We start from the raw sequence: 20,624 nt of genomic DNA on the forward strand, positions 1-20,624 counted from the left end.
ATCTACATAGTACTCATGTAATTGTCATTTAAAGTTGTAACGTCCAAAATTGTAATATACTGTCGTGATTTTTTATCAGAAAAAAGTCCACGAAATTAAATTTCATTGGTGGATTCAATTATCGGAATGAATATAACTTGAATATACAACTTTACTTGTTCTTATCTTTGTTTTATATGTTTAAATTAGAAAATGTGATTTTAATTATTAGAAAAAAATCTAAAAATATCTAAATATTCAAAATGGTGTGTAATTTTATTCCATCTCCAGTCTAATAAACTTCTTTCAGGCCTAAAGATCCATTATCTAATAAAAAAATTACGTTAAAAGGCCATAAATCAGACAAATATCTTCATAAATAAATACGTTGCGAATCATAGAGTTGAGATAAAAACCACATAAAAACTTAAGCTTAACAAGGTTATAACATACTTTTTTGATAAACTAATAACTAACTTGGCTTTTAAGTCTTTTATTTATCTAAAATAAAATATATAAAAAAAACATCAAAAAAACGCCTTGTTATTTATCGTGCATATATGATTGTTCATTTACTAAGCACATGACTAATAAGAAGGCCAATACTCAGATGAACTGTTACTGTTTGAACGTAAAGTGACCTTTAGCTTACCCAATCATTAGTTGTTTAATTTGTTATTTTATATAACTCAAGTACGAATAAATATCGGAGGAGAGAACACTTATGTAACTTAGTTTCGTCAGTTGCAAGAAGTTGGTAACTGTTACTTCCTTGATAATGTTTCAAGTACAATTGCTGAACATTTGCCTCAAATGTTATTTCGCACAGCGGTCAGTAAACTTAGTTTATACAGCTGGATTTGATGAGATTATGTAAGGCAAGTTACAGTTGTCCATTTACATGGTCTTTCCTAACATTTATTTACCAAATGTGTACATTGACAAGTTTGTATTTGATGTCAGTAATTAACTTTTTACCATAATAAAATTGCACCTTCATAAATTGTTTAGATTTTGTTGTGCTATTGAGTTTTACTGTGTGTACTTGAGTGATATTTTTTTCTAGAATAATTAGTTTGCTAATAGAAGTTAGGCATGCTTATGGGAAAATATTGACATCAAAGTATTTTAGTTCAGTAATCCAGCAGAACAGTTTATATTATATTTTATTATCCATTTGAATTGTGGAACTGCTTTTTTCCTAATCTATTACTGTTAGCATTACAAATATATTTTTTAGAATTACTATTACCACTGTTTGCTTGTAAGAATAAATTGTCTGCATCTATAAATGTATGTATTGTATTGTAAAAATGGTGTTTACAGATTAAAATAAATCAACTAATACAATTTGTCTCATCTTAACCAAGACCACGACTCTTCCCAAATCAGACACTAGATTAATCAAAGATCTACATACCAAGACAGGTTGATGTAAAAAAAAAACTAATAAACACAAATTTTAATTTGATAACATTCTACAATAACTTTGGCAAATTGCAATAATCAACTGGAGTATCTAATAACACCAATATCATGGGAAACATTTTTCATTACGTTTGACCTGAAGTTTAGGGTATTTGGTATGGGAAAATGCAGCTGATCACAACATTTCGGGTCTCTACTATACCACAGATGCAATGATTTACAGATATCGTCTCAACTACTGCAGGTCACGGTATATGCTTCATGCACGATAACTGGGATCTTGTTTGTTATATCATGCATATGATGCAGTTGATACTGTATAAATAATAAGTGTGTTTTGAAAAGTTAAACGAATAACTTTTGTTAGCTTAATTTACTTTAAAAGGTAATTCTCAAGAGGTTTGGAAGTGTGTTTAGCCTCATTTTAGTTTTCATTTTTATATTAGAGCTTGCACCGAGATATTTGAATTAAATTTCATAATTAAATACAAGAAAAATATAGGACAATCTGCAATCAGCTCATTATCGATATTACCCTAAACTAGATATCACTGTTATTATTTCCGAATTAGGTATTAAAGAATATTTGGTACGACTTTTATAGAAATTAATATATTTTCATAGTTTGGATTAAAGTAGGCTATATAAAAAATTATCAATAATTGCATTAAAAGTGCACCTATATTATTGAACGTGGAGTATAGTGAATTTTTATAAAGCCAAATATTCCGTGGTAATTGAAATACATTTGTATTGAGTTAAATCAATATATTTTGTTTTGAGAATGTTCATTGTAAACTATTAATATTTGTAAATGTTTTACGATTATCAGGTTTCCAATACAGCTAAAAACATATTTTTTATTTTTACAAAATATTGCAAATATAATGTATTTTATAATAATTATATAGTTTAAATATTATATATATTATTATATAAATATTATTATAAATATTTATGTCACTACATTTTAGATTTTTTTGTGTGCTGCCAACTACTTTGTTTTTAGTTAAAGTGCCTGCCACAAACCGCCGTAGAAATATAGTACAATTAAGAAATCTTTGTTCAAAAAAAGAAAAAAAAATGTAAATTATTTGTTTGCTAGCCTTATTGTATCAATTGGACCTCACCGACAAGTTTTATAAACTTGGTGAGGCCAAGCTGTTGTAATTTTCATAATAAATATATTTGTATTTGTATTTGTATTTGTATTTGTATTTGTCTCGTCTTTCTTATAATGGTAATGACGAATCTAACTATATCACATAAAATATTGAATGTTTTTTGGCACCTGATGATGGACTAAAAAAAGTCTAAAACCATAGTAATGTTCTGCTACAACAGATCACTCAACTAGCAAGGTAATATAAACCATTTTTAGTTTAGTATATACGTAATCATGATTAGTACAAAACCAAGTGCCTTGTTCATAAAATATGTATAAGAGTAATTATCATAAAATTATATTATAATTATTTATATTTTATTTGTATCCAGCTATTTGTAACTTACATATATATTTTGCACAGTTATAGCTTGCAAAACAAAATTACTTGTACATAATATTAATAGTTTTTCATGGTATTTATCATAGATTAAATACAATTTGTGAAAATCTTTTTAACCCTATAGCTTATACATGAAGCCTCAAATATGTGATTTTTTATAAAAATAATAATACAATATTTAACGATTGAATATAAAGTAAAATAAGCGCACTGTCCGTCGCAAGTGAGCTATCCGGCTAGACTAAAGGATTATAAATGACATGGCACAGGATTACCCTTGGCAGTATAACAGGCACAATCTTTTGTCTTGGTTAAGACTTTCGTTGTTTCGATGTAAAATAATACATACTTTCAATATACGCGGTTACAGAACGGATATTTTTTCAAGCAAAAATTTCCCAAAAGTTCCATGGTCTCTCGGGGTTAAAACTCGTATTAAAGGATACGAATTAGTAAACAAATTCTAATTATACAGTGTGGTAGAAAAAATCCCGGAATGGTTAAATATATTTGTTACCAATATGGATAAAGTAATGATACTTGGTATATAAATAAAAGCTATAAATGTGTACTGTTTTAAGCTATTATCACCTTTTTATGCCTTAAGGGGGACGGCCCACGTGGAGTCAGACAAAATACTTAAATAGCAGCATAGGTCGAGTTTGGTATTTTATTGTCTTAGTTAGTAGAATACATTGCCGCAAACCAGAACTCAAACGGAAAATTTGAGTAAAAAATGGCAGCCGTTAAACTTTTTTCTTGAATCTGCCATTTTAAATCTTTGAGCAGCTGTAATTTTTCACGATTGAGCTCAAATTTGTGGTATTGTATTCTACTACATAAGACCTTTAAGAAATTCGATACCAAACTCGACATATGCTGCTATTTAAGAATTTTGTCTGACTCCTCGAGGCATAAAAAGTGATAATACGTAGCTTAAAACATTATACATTTTTAGCTATTATTTATATACAAAGTATCAAAACTTATCTATATTGGTAACAAACATATTTAACCGTTCCGGGACTTTTCCACCACACTGTATTATACTACAGTATATTTTGTTATATATTTCACCCTTTCAGGAAAACACAAATTTATTTACAAAATATATCTTAACTTACCTAATATACTATTATCTTGTAAGATTTCCTTAAGCTACAAAGGTTATGATAGCAAAATAATATTATAAGTTTATCGAGTAATTAGACGACTTTTTATCCTGTGAATTCTGACAATTACCTTTTTGGGGCTGTATATATGTCCGAAATCAGGAGATAAACCCTCGATACACACAATTCAAAATTGTAAAAATAAAATAATGCTATTCATTGAATTTGAGCAATAAAGGTCTTTGTGATGCATATATGTCCAAAACAGGAAATAAAAAAATTTCATTTTAAATCCTTAAAATAAAATTATTTATGCATTTATTTTCGCATTGGAATAAAAAGTTTATTTGGTACAACACTCAAAATAAAACATTCTTTATTTTGGCTATAGACATTAGTGCCTTGTGGACTGTGTTGTATTTTACTAACCAACTTTGAAAAGTTAGCCATATCTTTAAAAGAAGTTTTGTCTAAAATTAGAAAAGTATTACGTTCCTTTTGTTTTTATTATTTTAATCAAACAGTAACACCGGAAAACACAAACTTCGCATAACTACTAGGTGTGACTGAAATCAGCCCTACTTTTTTTATACATACATACAAACAAATTTTCAGAAAATTTTAATTCTTTTCACAAGAAAATTTGAAAGTTGTAAACATTTATACTGTCCGTTGATAAAAATGTTATTCGCACAGAATACAAAGGCAAGAGTGCAAAAGACAGATAATAACGTAGGTGTCACTGAGCTGGTTATTCACTTTGTCCTGTTAAATCCTTGTGTTGATGTTTGTTGTGGCTATTGTACGTCGGTTGACGTTAAAGGTAAATAAAAATCTTTATAAAATTGTAAGTAGGGGGCTAATTTTCTTTCTTGCTTCTCAAGCAATATAGCCCTTAAATGACCAGGATCAGTGATGCCTATTTATAATAAAGGTCTTCAGAAGGTTGAGATTGAACAGTTGTAAGGAACACACAACAATAATGCTCAGCGATGAACTTTGCAAGTATGATAGGACTTTTGTAATATCCTGAGCAATATTAATAAATATTTACCTTAGTTTTCTAATAGGTTAATAACTAAGTTCTATTGGTCTTACGGAGACATGCAATGTAGCGTGTTGGTTAAGGAATTGTGTAACAACATAGCTTCCTTATGGTTCCATGAATTCTTAATACTAATTTAGGGAAAGACAATAACAACTAATAGAATAATCTAATAACTCAAAGCTTTTCACTTGAGTTAAGTCTTAAGGTTTTAAAAGAGGTTTTGCACATAAATCCCATACCCTAAATACTTATTAATATTTTTGTAGGTAAATATAAATGGATTTTTTCTGGTGATAGTCAACAAGACGTCGGAAAGAAATCATAAAAAAATAGGTTGAGTAGTATATTTAAAGTCCTTTCATAGAAGAATACATCGCCGCAAACCCAACCTTTTAAGTTTCATCTTGACCAAATTAATGGAAATTAAAAACCAAAACTTGACCACTTTTCGGCCAGTGTGAATTTTGTCTGTCCAGGCAGAAGTGTATACATTTTTTCACTATATGACGGAATTCCCTCTTATAAAACGTTATGCGACGAGTTGGGAGAGGATAAACAGAATAATTTGTATTCGTTGTTATTAGCAACACTCATGGCAGATAATTCATGTCAGAGTAAAATATGACTTTTACAATTTAAAGCGGAATAAGACAATTTTATTATCAACGAATAGTATACGGTTAAGTAAAATATGCTATGTACTATATAAATTGATCCCCGCCCCCTCAAAAAAAATAAAAAATAAAAATAACAAAATAAAAAATACAGCAACAAAATTAATTATTTACTTTTATTTTAGTTTTAGAAAAGTCTATTTGGTTACCTTACTATACAAAAAACACCCATTATGCCATTTAAACCATACCTGATACGTTGGCGTCGTTAACAAATATAAATATAATACTGTAATGAGCATGCCGTAATGGTAGTTTTAGTTGATAATACCAGGACACTCATCTGAACAAAACGGGATAGTACTGATAAAATTATCTATAACTTTTACCTTGAAATACAGTAGGTATCACGTATCACTAAAAGATAGCAGAATTGTTTATCTCTACTATTTGTCTCAGTTACTGTACGTTGGTCACGTCTCGAGCACCGTTTCAACAACACTTGCTAAACGTTTGTCTCTAGCACGATCTTCTCTTGAGATAAAACTAAGCTTTTCTTTGATATATTTCTGTATTTCTTATGATATAAGTCTTGCATTTTGTATACAAAACATAATCCGTTCAGATTATTAACCGTACAATTTGTAATTTGTTATAAGAATGATTCTTGTATGTGTAATTATTGCAAACGAAAGGAAATTTGTGTGACAACATGTAAGCCTGCTCTTCTTTTATCAGGGATTTTAAGCTAATTTGAATACAAATTATTACTATTTTTATACATATTAAAATGTTTCTTAAGTGTAACAACGGACCAGGTAATTTGCGAGTTAGTAGTATTTTTTTTTTCTATAACATCAAGACAACTAAACTGATATTTGCTATATTTTGAGTTTACTACTTTGTAGAAAAGGACTTATATAATAGGTTTTTAATAATAAACATTAGTAAGGGAAATAGGTTAACTTACGAGTCCTCATATAACTTTGAGCATACCTGGAACAAATATTTAATAGTTCAGTAAATAAATCAGGTACTAACATCATACTCCCAAAAATACAATGTTTATTCTTTATTAAGATACCATTATTATATGAGTTTCAGTAAAGAACATTAAGTACATAATAAAATGTATGTCTAATATAAATAACATTGGTAAAAATAAACCATTATGAATTGCGTTATACCTGTATAAAATATACAATACTTAAATATTACAAGTTTCAAATATTCGTAATATCTATCTGGGAACGCAAAGAAAAAATTATTCCTTCTGAACTTGAACCATTTGCGTAGTAATTTATCCAATACAAAAATTTACAATTCTTGTATAGGTGATTTAATTAACACATATATGAAATACATTTGGAAACATTGCACTATTACAATGTTTCGTGACGAGTCGCAGTCCAGGCAAAATTGGAAACATAAAGATAAATCACAACGTTGATAACAGTTGAATATTATTTCCGCTATCTCGTTGGCAAGATAGAAATCATCTTGAAACTTTATTCACGTATTTTTAATTCATCAATTACTTGTATATGTTTAAAAACTAAAACAATATGGACTAAATTGTTATAAATCAAGACAACGATTGTTGTGCAATAAATTCATTTTTATATGTGTGCAGTTAAAATAATATAATCGTTTAAATTTGAAAGCACTTTCATGCGAGACATACTGGGTCATAAAATAAGCAATAATATCATGAGATTGGAGGGATGAAGTCCTCTGTGAGGAATGTCACCTCAGGAGTTCCTCAGGGCTCGGTCCTGGGACCTGTGCTCTTCCTAATAATGATAAATGATCTGGACGATAACTTGAGCTGTAGACCCCTGATGTATGCTCATGATTCAACTTTCATAACTAGTCATTGTAATATAAAGGAACTCACTCAATTATCTTCATTAGTTTTGAATGACGCAAAGCACTGGTTTAATGTAAATGGGTTTAACATGAACTCAGACAAAACACAGTCAATTGTTTTTAGGCTAGGTGCAATTCCCGACAATGAGAAACCAATGTCTGTAAGTGTCAACCTTTTAGGAATAGATCTAGGTTGTGGTTTAACTTGGGAGAATCACATAAAAAGTGTCAGTCGTAAGTTGTCCAAAGTATTGTTTCTGATTAGGAGGCTAAGAGATTTTGTACCACCGCAGTATGTAAGATGTGCCTATTTTGCATTTTTTCAAAGCCATTTGCTGTATGGAATATTGCTGTGGGGAAATTCAACTCATATTAATAGTGTATTAAAGATTCAGAAGAAGGATGCAATTAGGCTTTTAACTAACTCTAGGCGGCACGCACATTGTAAACCTCTTTTTAGGTTAAAACAAATCCTTACTGTTGTAAATCTGTACATACTTGAATGTGTAATGTTTGTAACGAGCAACCCAAATCTGTTTGCACAAAGAGGTGTTTTTCATACTCATCAGACAAGAGGCAGGATGGCACTTGATAGGCTCTATACTAGATTAGCAACTGTTCAGAGGAGTTTCTGCAGTGTATCTATTAAAATTGTAAACGCCCTTCCTAACACCTGGCTAGGCCTATCAAGCAAACAAATCAAACACAAGTTGTTAGAATGGCTTATGGACCATCCCTGTTATGACTTGAATGAGTTTTTTGTAGAAAGTGCCAACATGATATTCTAGTCATTATATTTATTTTGACTGTCATTATATTTATTCAGTATTAATCTTATAACTCTATGCATGTTTTTTTCTATCTATTTAACTGTACAGCTATTTATTTATTGTAGCGTCTGTGATATGATACCCTTTCTGTTTTGTATGCAAAAATGTGACTGTGATAATGTATCGCTATTGTTTTATATGTGTGTCTCTGACGAGGTCTATTGTAATCAATTATTATTTAACGACCAATAAAATACTTGATTACTTGATTACTTGGTTTCAAAGAGGTGATAGTACACTATATGCTTGTTGCTTTGAATAGTAATTATATTTGGCAATCATTATTTTAAATATACTTCCAATGACATTTTTATTTTTGACGTAAAATAAACTTAAACGTTCTAGTCTATTAGGGAAATATGACTATAATTTATAACCTTGAGTTTCCACATTCAAAAGAGATGCATTCTCGTCCAAATGATACATTTCCTTCCTTCCGCCCATACATCAAGCCTGTAAGGCGTCGTTCTTATCGTTCGGACTCACTGAATTGATAAGAAAAAATGTATTTGCTCTATTACGACGACAAAGGAAATTTTAGGTCCTTAAGAGACCATTGGTTTTGGTTTACACAACTAACATCATATAATTTATTTATTTTTAAGTCAAACACCATTTTACAATCGTTTTACATTGTGATACATGCGACAAGATGCTTATTACATGCTGATAAATGTTGTACAGATACATCAGTGATACATGCAAAGATTAAAATGAAAAGATGAAAAATATAATAACTTGGATTTGTTTCTAGGATTTCCATTGGAACAGGTAAAGTACATTTACATTTCCTGAAAGTACAAAAATACGTCAAATAACAATTGTAATAATATATGTACATTTCAACCCGTTTTCACAATACAGGAAATGCATATAACAGATGATAAGTGGTGATCGATTTTGATTGGACACTTCAATCTTCATTATACCCAATAGGCGAGTAATAGTGACGCCATTGAGATTTTTGTAACTCGCCTATTGGATCTGATGACGATTGTAGTGTCCAATCGAAATCGATCACCACTTAACATACTCTGTATCTATTTACCACCTTGTGAGTCAACAGTATAAGTGTAAATGTACTATTTCAAGTTTTGGTTGACGTATTTGTTTAACTTTCAAGTATTCTAATAATACGTACAATTCCGATCAAGAAGTTATTTATTAATATTTCAGTTGATGTAAAGTGAACAATGGTAATCACCCCATCGTGCCATTTTTCCAGTGAAGTGGAAGTATTAAAGTGCACTTGATAATGTCAAGCCACTCTTTTAAAGTAAAGAATGATGAAGTTTGATACTGTAGAGTTTCCAGGACACAATGCTTTTGCATTGAGGTTATGCCTTTATTTCAACTTAATCGTTTATGTATTAACATTTAAAGTTATGACAATCCTTTCATTTATCATTTAGATGTTATACTTGTATTTCAAAAAATCATTTTTATAAATATCAAAATAAATATTCCACTTAGGAGGATTACAAGGGCTATTTCTTATCAGTTGTGTGTGTGTAAAAACCTGATCCCCTATTACATCCACCTAATTGTTTTTAAATAATATTTTTTTTAAAAACAAAAGTAAGTTAAGATTTTTACTAAAGTGATTAAACACAAATAAAAATTAGGGAAATAGCCTGCTATTTAAATATCAAAAACACATCTTTTACAATTTTCAACTACTAAAATGTGCGTAATGAGATATGAATCATATTAATGTAGCCACTTTCAAAGTGTTCATATAGTTTGACAATAGACAATAGACAATATATATTTATTCCTTTAAGCAAACAGATAATGCAATAGGACAAGTCAAGAATTTTATATGGTAAAATACATAGAGTTGAGACACATAGCTTAAAAACAAGATAAGAGCAGACAAAGATAAAGATAAAGAGTTTACATCAGATAAACAGGTCATGATGTGAGGCGATCGTCCATGTAGTCTGCAACAGAGTAGTAGGATTGGTCCTTTAGAAATAGAGTTACAGTTTTCTTAAATCTATTGAGTGGCAAATTTCTAATAGCTATTGGGAGTTTATTATAAAGAGCGAGTTGATGGTAAACATGACAATGCCGGGTTTTTGCAAGCCTTACATATGGAGTAACAAGGTTATGTCTAAATCTAGTGAGGTGATCATGATGAGCATTTTGAGGAGCAAATGAGTTGATATTTTGTTTGACATATACTAAGGTGTTTAAAATATACACAGATGGCATGGTCAAGATTTTTAACTTCTGAAAGCTAGTTTTACATGATTGACGATCTCTTAAGTTGTCAAGTAGTCTTACCGCCTTCTTTTGCCATCGGAAAACCTTTTTTGCATGGCATGAATGACCCCACAGTCGAATACCATAGCTGAAAGTAGCATGAAAGAGTCCATAGTAGACAACTAGCAGTGTATCAGAGCTTACTGATTGCTTAAGCCTTCTTATTAGGTACACAATTCTTGATAGTTTTTTACACAGATTACGGACATGAGGTTTCCAAGTGAGGTGGTTGTCTAAAGTGAAACCCAGAAGTTTGACATCACTTCTTGCATTACAGGTTGTCGGAATTTCTCTAAGAGAGAAATAAATTAAATCTGTTTTTTGCTCATTTATTACTAAATTATTGGATGCAAACCAGTTTTTGGAAGAGATTAAGGCATTTGAGAGTAGTTAATTGGCATGTTCGAAACAACTATCTGAGCATATCAAGGTTGTGTCATCAGCGTAAAGTACTGACAAAATAGGGACATTACAATACATATCGTTAACAAAAATCAGGTACAAGAAAGGTCCGAGCACGGAGCCTTGGGGTACACCAGCCTTAACATCAATGAAGTTAGAGCTAACATTATTTACTTTGACCTTTTGTTTACGTCCAGACAAGTAAGATTTCACAAGATTTAGTTCCTTATCTCTAACACCATAGAAATCTAATTTTTTGTACAAAATATCAAAAGATAGGCAGTCAAAAGCCTTTGAAAGATCAATCAAATTTGAGGCAATGATATTCTTGTTTTCAAAACCTTTAATGATGAAGTTGACAATAACTTCCATCGCTTGAACTGTATTACATTTTGGACGAAAACCATATTGATGGTTATAGAGCAAGTTGTTGTTGTTGAAATATTGATACATTTGTGCAGTTATACAAGATTCTATTACCTTACCAACTATAGGAACAATCGCTATAGGCCTATAACAATCAGCCTTATTTGGATCCCCTCGCTTAAAGATTGGGGTGATATTAGCAAACTTCAAACATTCAGGAAAAATACCTTGGGTAAGAACTAAGTTTACTAAGTATGTCATGGGTTGGGTGATGATGTTACCAACTGATTTTAACAAATAATTGGACAGACCAAAAACATCCTCACTTTTTGAGTTGCTAAGGTGTGCTAGAATGCTGGCTATTACATCAGAATTCACAGTTTGCAGGGTGAAACCATCTACTGGGATTGGTTTATCATAATTCTTAAGTAAGTCAACATAGCTATCACAACTTACATCTATACCTACACTTGGTTGAACTGAAGTTGACACATTAGCAAAATAATCATTTAAAATATCAGGTGTGATGGGAATGTGAGAATTGGTCTTGTTTGCACCAGATTCTCTTTTTATAACTTTCCAGGCCATTTGACATTTATTCTTTGCATCCTGTATAAGATTATCATTTACTATTTTCTTTGCTTTGACAATTTTTTTGTGATAAAGTTTTTTAGATTTTATGTACATATTCTTGTCAGTTACAGTTGCACTGCATTTCCATGTGTCATACAAAATGAGTGTTAGGTTTCGCATAGCTTCAAGCTTTGGTGTGAACCATTTTTTAAAGTTGTGACTCGGTGAAGGACTACCTTTGACTGTTTTATTTTTTACATGAACTAAAGGACAATGGTGATTAAAAATTGAGCATATGATGTTTAAAAAGAATGAAAAGGCAACATTTACATCAATAAGGCTATACATTTCCGACCAGTCAACTATTGATAAACTATTACTAAAATAACCTAATCTGACCTCGTTCATTAAGCGTCTCTTTCTCATTGGTGTGTCTTCTTTGGGAGCAGGGACGTCATGATGTAGGTTAAGTTTCAGCCAGACTCCAGTGTGATCGGAGATATCTTGGTCAACCAGGGAAACTTCGTAGTAGTCCGGTGTTAGGTTGGTGTAGATGTTGTCCAGGCCAGCAGTAAGACGTGTTGGGCTGTGGTTTGTACAGTAGAGGTTAAAAGATCTTAATAAATTCAGGAACACTTCCGTTTCAGAACTTTCTAGATTTAAAAAGTCAACATTGAGATCACCAGCCAAGGCTACCCGTTCATTGTTTTTTACAAATTTCTTGAAGACGTGTTGCAGAAGATTGTCTAGGTTGTCTATGAAAAGTCTAAAACTAGAGTCAGGAGTACGATATATGCACAAAATTATTATATTCCAGTCAGATACTCTAACTGCTGAACCCTCACAGATAAATTCTTGACAGAATGCAGAAATGTCAATACACTTAAAAGACATGTTCTTCCTAAGATAAATTGAGGAACCACCATATGAGGATGATCTAGTAAAAGAGTTGGCTAAAACAAAGTCGTCAGGCACATAATAACATATTTCTTCGCTGTTTAGCCAATGCTCATTTAAGCCAGCAATCATCAATAATTAAACCTTAAAGCCCTCACTGTATTAGTTTCAGAATAATTAAATTCCAGGAAACGATCAAAGGAAGCACATAGCTTAAAAATAAAATTTATAGCAATTCAATTGCACATTTTTACTAAATTTGCTACCTTGGTGAACTGAATTAAAGGACAATGCTATTTAATTTACTTGAATAATGGTTCTGTTAGGCCCAGTGTAAGACAACTCAATTTTTTATGTGATTCCCATTTGTCTTTTACACTTTTAAAAATATACCATTTCATCCAACAGGATCAACTTTTAGTGAACTTTTGATGGATATTTTTACACTATTTATGATTTTGCTTTTTTTTACACCCGGATAATACAAATGTGATTCTATGTTTTATTGCTATATGTTGAAATTCCGTTTTATATAAAGGCTGTAAAACTGAAATGTATAAATACATGTTGCATTGTTTTGATTATTTCGAAAACCTCCCTTTTGTTGGGAAATAGGTCATTGAGAAATTCTTGACAACCATGGAATATTTTTATATTTTAAGATATGGGACTTATACTTACGCTATTATGTTGTTGGTGACAAAATTTCATTGCATCGCAAAAATAATTTGTAAAAAATTTAGGGTTTTTTTATTGCAAAAAGAAAGGACTAATGTTAAAAATGGCCCAAAGGAAAAACATTGGATAATAATTACCATAAATTATCTTAAATCAAAACCTGTTACAAAACTATATCAATTCAGTGTACATTTTAAGCATATTGATAATTTACAACTACAAATATTGATCTAAACATTTTCTATCGTAATAAAAAAATTATATTTTAAACTAACAATATATTTACGCATTTATTATGTAAAACCTTTTTTATTTAGGTATAAGGATGATTATTAAAAGTTTTAAATTTCTCTAGTGCAAATGATGTGGTCGTTATTTGCGAAGTGCATTGCTTAAATAACTTGGAACTCATTAAAATCCCTTTACCAGTTCCATTCTAAGCCCTCTTTAGGTTTTAAAATAAATTAATATATTAAAAGGAACCTATAACTAAGATGATTGTATTATACCTTTTATTAATTAATAATAAGTATAAAATAAATATTTCAAAGTTAAGGAAGAATTTTTTTGTAAAAAAAAAAGAATTTAACGGAATATCAGTGTTTGATTTACAAAAAGCTTTTGTGTCGTCAAAAGAATGATAAATGAAGCAAGATTACCCTGTACCTTTTTACATTCTTCAACTCATACATATTTTTATTACTAAAACAAACTGTTTACAATATCATACCGTACAGTTTTTATTTTAGTTAAAACATCGACGTGACTTGTTAGCAACTTTCCGTATATTTACTACCACTAATTATTTTGAAATTAGTTTTATTGAATACCATAATTATTTCATAATCAGCAAGTTTAATTTGTTATATTAGTTTAGAATTGTTTCATTTTACCATTGATATCTTCATAATCTAGGCTGTTACAAATTTCGGATTTGTAATAACAAAGTAGTTGTAGGGAATTAACGAAACAAACGTAAATTTGTTTTTTGGTGGGATTAAAAAAAGATTTTAATTGACTGCTACACACTAAAATGGATAGACGGATACATATTAAGTAGACTGTTACAAAATGACAGGTACATAAGCAGCAATCCAATTTAAATATTGATTAATGACTATATCGCTGAAAGATCCACCAAATTAAACTATCCTGATTTAAATGGTTGTCAATTATTGGCAATACCGTATGTATAACATTATGCCGTGTATACATAATATACAATTAGAGAGAACTTTACGGAACATTCTGACTGGAAAACATGTATTGGCCTATTTACTAACATGCAACATGGCGTGGCTATATCTCATAAAATATACCGATAATAATGTACCACCAAGATTTCCTTTAAAATCACACTTTTTATAAAGGCAATAGATTTTGGATAACTGATAAAAATATATGATGTAATATTTACTATGAAAACATGCTTTTAATAATACGTAATACAATAGTGGGGTTGTTTGAGAAAGACGACTGATTTAAACTCATACAGCGAAATGGTCAAATTGTGCAAGCATTTTGTTATTAATATTTCTAATGAAATTTGATCCCAAAGTGTAGTGTAATCTAAAATATTTTGCTATTAATATTTTTAACAACCAATAAAATTATATTCTTATTATATAATGTGTAATATAACACAAATACACAACAAACAAATTTATTCAATCTTAGAGTTTATTCTCCGGTTTTTGTGAAGTTAATTTTAACATGTTTTTAAATAATTTGTTCGATAACGTAGAACAAATTATTAATTTTTAATGCATCAATTAATTATTATACTGTTTTCAATAAATAAAACAGGCATACTATTATAGATGTTTTAGTAATTTTTCACAACTTTTTTATCACGAATATTCATAGCTACATGAACTCAAGGTCACAAGACTAGAGAATCGATCAGCTTCAATAGTGTCTGGCTGGCACAGCTTTCTTATCAAACAATTCCTGGATACTTTGTATGCAAAGGAGAGTGTTATAAATCTACATATACACAGCTGTCGATGAACTTATCTTTAAATGATAGACTGAACAATATATGATTTTTTTTAGCTAAACAGATTATTACAAAATGTAATTTATTTTTTCCAACTAATATGAACAGTTTATAATAATAATACTGTAATACTTTTTCAGAAATGGCAACCATCGAAGGTAGGCATTTTAAGCCAAGTATGAATAGAGATGAGTGTAGGATGAGTGGTGAGATCTTGTTACTGACTAAGGCTGACATGTTCTTTAGACAGGACTGTTAATTGATAGCATATAATGTCAATGGCAACTAAGGGACCATAGTCTATAGTAGAACCACATTTTTTCCTTGTCATTAACAAATTGGTATATTTATCAGGATAATACAGCGGATAGTCATAGTACTCACTAGTGCGGAAAATAATCCACATCAGGGAGTATCGCATCCACAGATCATGTCTATAACCTTTATTATTCGTAACCTCGAAGTAGCTGGATTATAGAAGGACGCCACCGCTACAGTCTATACATAGAAATACAATGAGGAAATATTTCCAATCATGCAAAAAAACTAATCATTAAACTATTACAGGTTGTATGTTTGAAAATTTTGTCTGTGATGCAGAAAACAGCCTTAAGATCATTCGTAATGACATTAATATTTATTTATTTACAACACATATGAACATACAACAAACATACAACAATATTATGAACATACTTTGAAGAACTATGATTTTTTTACTTCGCAAAATACAAAACTGTATGTATGGATGGACAAGTGAGTAAATATTTCTAACAATTTTAAAGTATTCGTTTAGTTTAAAAAATACATTATAACGTCCACTACAAACTACGAATCATTTCGGAGTTTACAATTAATATATATTTGTTAATAGGTACTAGTGAATTAATCGACAAAATTGAATATTATTTAAATAATATTATTTGGTAGCTAGATATTTCTTTAAAAACAATATTTCGATTCGTTTATAATATGTCAAAATCAGACGTTTTCAGATTAGATAACGTTTTAAATAATTTATTATATTTTGAATGAGTAATTATAGTTTGTATTCTAAGAACTAAGTATGTTTAATGTGTATAACACAGAAAACAGGCCAATAAATACGTAAAAAGCGTGTTTCATAATATATTTGTAGATAAACTATATTAACATATAACTGTATAAAAGTAGGATATGAGATACCGTTAACAAAGGTGGCTTAGAATTACAATGTGCATGAATTAGTTTAGAGTATAAATAAATATACGCAAAATTTTCTACCACACTATGTACACATTAACGTTACATGTATATGCAAGAAGGGCTTTCTTTAGTATATAAATTATATCTTAATGCATTTTTTTTTTTTAGAGCATGGTGATCCCTTTTGACCATGCATTTAAACATCGAAATAGACAACGGATCTATGCGTACAGCATATTCGACACAGTACATGGGTGAAGTGTACTGATAAAATTAGTAACAGGTACAAGGAATCGTACCCATGATATAGCTAACTTTAGGCCGTCAGGGGTGCTACCTACTAAACAAATTATACCGAGTCCAATTATATATAATTCCCATTGTTAATGGTAAGTGATTAATATTGCAAGTTCAAGAAATCATAGTGTATTTCCATTTCAATTAAAAATAATATTGATTGATTTATGATCTTAGAAACGTCATTCCCAAATAACCAATTAACGTAGCAATTCCTCAGTACAAACACCGAATATTTAGCATTCACAAACAAAAACACCTGTGGTGTGTTGTGAATAAATCGACGGCGAAACATTTTCACATGTTTGGCGCGTGACATTCCGCTATAAACGTCGGTTTTAATATTACCACTTCACAATATGTACGGTCGATGTGTTGTTTCCAGGCTGTTATTTGTGTGCTGTGTAATATGGGAAAACACTTGGTCCTCATGCAATAGGGATTTATACATTGATGATAGGTGAGGAAATATATATTTTTAAAATTCAATGATCCTTTTTTATCACAATTTGTATAATATTTTGTTATATTAGTGCATTGTAATTTTTGATAGATTGTCTAATATGTATGTAAAGTACCATTTAACATCAGTTAAAAGTGTATCTTCAGAGCTAGTGTATTGTAAGACTATTAATGCAAAAGAGTTTTGTTTTACCTTTGTGTTAATAAACAATATGCCTTATCAAACACAAATTCTATTTTGACCCGTAATTGGAAAACATAAAAGATTTCTCTTCCCACATGTTTAAAAAAATGTATTTAGAATGAATGAATGAATGAATGAATGAATGAATATATAGTTTATTCCAAAAAAACATTGGCTACAAACAGTGATTATAAAATCAAATATACTTAACAGAGACTTATGACACTAAAAATAGTAAAATACATACAAGTTTTAATGAGCCAAAATATTCAACAATAGACAAATGGAACTAGCAGACATAGGCAGTGCTACCTGTGCGTCTGCTAAGTTGCTGTCAAATAGAAAAAAGTAAATTATTGAATTTGTGGAATGGCAATTAAAAATAAAAGGGTTGTTATTATTAGTGATGTATGTAAACGTATTTTCATGAACACAGCAAACGTGCGCGTGTAGCGCGTGTAGCGCTGGTGAGTCTGCGCATTAGATTTCGTGGTGGCCAGGAGAGAGAGAGAGAGACAGACTGTGTGTGTGTGTGGGTGTGTGTGTGTGTGTGTTTGTGTGAGTTCCGTGAGTAATGGTGGTAGTGAGGAGAGTGGAGAGTGGAGAGTGATGAGTGGATTGTTGAGTATGAGTGGTGTGAGAGTAGTAATTCGACTGCGGACAGTCCTAACAAAGTGCCAAGGTCAGTCAGTGCAAAGGTCGGATCAGGTGCGCCGGTAGTCCGCCGTGATAATAGAATCGGCCTCGTCAATATTTAAACTGAATAGGAAATCACTGACGCGGAATTTAAATACCTTTAAAGAGTCACATTCAAAAAATTTGAAATCCTTAAAAATGTTACATATGTTACGATAGACTAAGTGTGAAACATAGTATGAATTAGTCGTAGAAAAAGTATAATTCACTTGAATTGTGCTGATTCCAACTCTAGAAGAATATCTTGTATTATATAAATGTGAAATATTTTGAAAAATGTTATTGTAATTTTTATAGATGTTTATTAATATTGATTTTACATACAACTGGCGAATAGAGAGGACTCATATTTCTTTAAATAAAGAATTCTCATAGAAGGAGTCTATCTGTTCACCATGCAAATTTATGTATTTGAAATCATATAATTTCACCACATATTTGCCTAATTGTATGATTTCATATAAACAAATAGCTTGGATTTCTTATCGCCGTCTATTCATCCGGCTCTATGGTAGGTAATTTCCATAAATTATTAGTTTAGGCTTTCAGTAATGCTATACTATTAAGGTAATACAATGTTTGGTAGAATTTGTATGTACTATTAAGCGCAAGTGCAGCTAATTTATATCTCAAGAAGGTGTCTGGATGCAGTTTGTTTCAATAAGAAACATAAATCGCCTTGTATGGTGATCACGTTAAACTAATATCAGAAGGCGAGTTCAGAGGGAGATTAACTTAGTTAAATGTTGTTTGATAGTCGAAGTAACAATAACAACTAAACAAAAGAAACTTTAAGCAAAAATAATTTTAAGGAGTTTTAATGTATCTTACGATATTTAATGAGTATTACAGTTATAGCAATGATCACATAAATAAAACTTGTTAGTTGAAAATAAGTACTTTCTCTTGTATATAATGGAACAGTACAACAAGTTATCGGTTTATTGTCGGCGAGACATTATAATCACATTTATATATCATTTGAAATACCTCGTAAAGTACTTTTATTTACTAAACATTCGTATTGCAGTTGTTTGTATTTTGATCAATAGATATGACAGGTGTATGCCCCTACCACATTGGAAAGTACATAGAAAAATTATATGCGTATAAAAGAATCATGATGAGAAATTATAGTGCGTATTTTACTAGATTTTGTGTTACTTTATTTGGCTACCATAAAAACACAACTCGATTTAAATAATTTGTAGATCAGGTCATTCACAAAGAATATGTGATAAAACTGCATGGATAACAGCCATAAACACTTTATATCCAAAAAGTAAGGTCAAACACTGTTTATGTAAATATAAAACTAATAAGAAATACAAGCAGGAATAAACATGGCTATTTTCATATAGTTTTATCCAATTTCTTGGATCGTTTGAAAATGAAATGGGATTATAAACAATACATTTAATTTAAAATCATCCCACTGCGAAGTCGTCAGATATGAACGTTTGTTTTTATAGAAAATCCCACCAAGGCCGAGACAGAATGTGTCGCTCTTCCGTTCTCACATATGCAATATAAAAAAATAGATAATACCATGAAAACACGGACACTTTATTCTATTTGTGTAAGGGGTTTCTTGGGCTATATCATTTTCAATAATTTCAAAACGTAATATATTTCGAAGGGTTTATCTTATAAAAAGAGCTCCTCCTAGAGTTATTTTTATGTTTGTGTTTTAATAATAAAAAAGTTACTATTAGTGTAAAAAAATTATAAACTCGAGGATACTATTTTAAAACCTTGTTATCAAATAATTTTACTTAAATAATTTTGTTATAAAGCCAACCACTGATATTGAACGGAATTCTTGTACTGGTGTTTTGTGATAACCAACGTCTAAAATCGCCAAACACAAACATGCTGGTTAGCAACCAAGTTCACGTTTATCCCGCACTACATCTTCAAGTGAAATACAATTGAAATCAATCGTGGTCGCGGACGTACATACATACGCATTTGAACAAATTGGGTTTTTTGGCCTGTAGAAACATAAAAATAGTATATCGGTCCCAGGTCAAGGTCCATACCTACGGTAATACATTCTTCCCTATGGGTAAATACCACAAAACATGTAAGTCTACGTTAATATTCAGTAAACAATAACATTTACCAATGCTAAGTTGTACTCTGTATGCATTTACCAATTTATTGATATGTACGATACCTTTGTAAATTAGATAAAATAGTATAGGCAATATGGTCTAAACGGATCTG

At 30.4% G+C, this 20,624-nt stretch overlaps 2 protein-coding genes across 4 annotated transcripts in view; both read right to left on the reverse strand.

Moving 5' to 3' along the window:
- LOC128996268 (hemicentin-2) overlaps positions 1-20,624 on the reverse strand; it is a 420,963-nt gene that overhangs the window by 322,612 nt on the left and 77,727 nt on the right. The window lies entirely within an intron of this gene.
- The window catches only part of LOC128996651 (uncharacterized), a 49,187-nt gene continuing 38,776 nt past the window's right edge, over positions 10,214-20,624 (reverse strand). The window contains exons 2-3 of the mRNA XM_054422076.1: positions 12,397-12,752; positions 10,214-10,331 (exon numbers count right to left, since the gene is read on the reverse strand). Coding sequence (XP_054278051.1) covers positions 10,290-10,331; positions 12,397-12,752 — 398 coding nt within the window. The 3' untranslated portion in view covers positions 10,214-10,289. The remainder of the gene's footprint in view (positions 10,332-12,396; positions 12,753-20,624) is intronic.

This window comes from Macrosteles quadrilineatus, unplaced genomic scaffold, assembly GCF_028750875.1.
Source record: "Macrosteles quadrilineatus isolate MER2022 unplaced genomic scaffold, UCM_ALF_1.0 Scaffold_6__1_contigs__length_79288215, whole genome shotgun sequence".
In the NCBI taxonomy this organism is placed as follows: Eukaryota; Metazoa; Arthropoda; class Insecta; order Hemiptera; family Cicadellidae; genus Macrosteles; species Macrosteles quadrilineatus.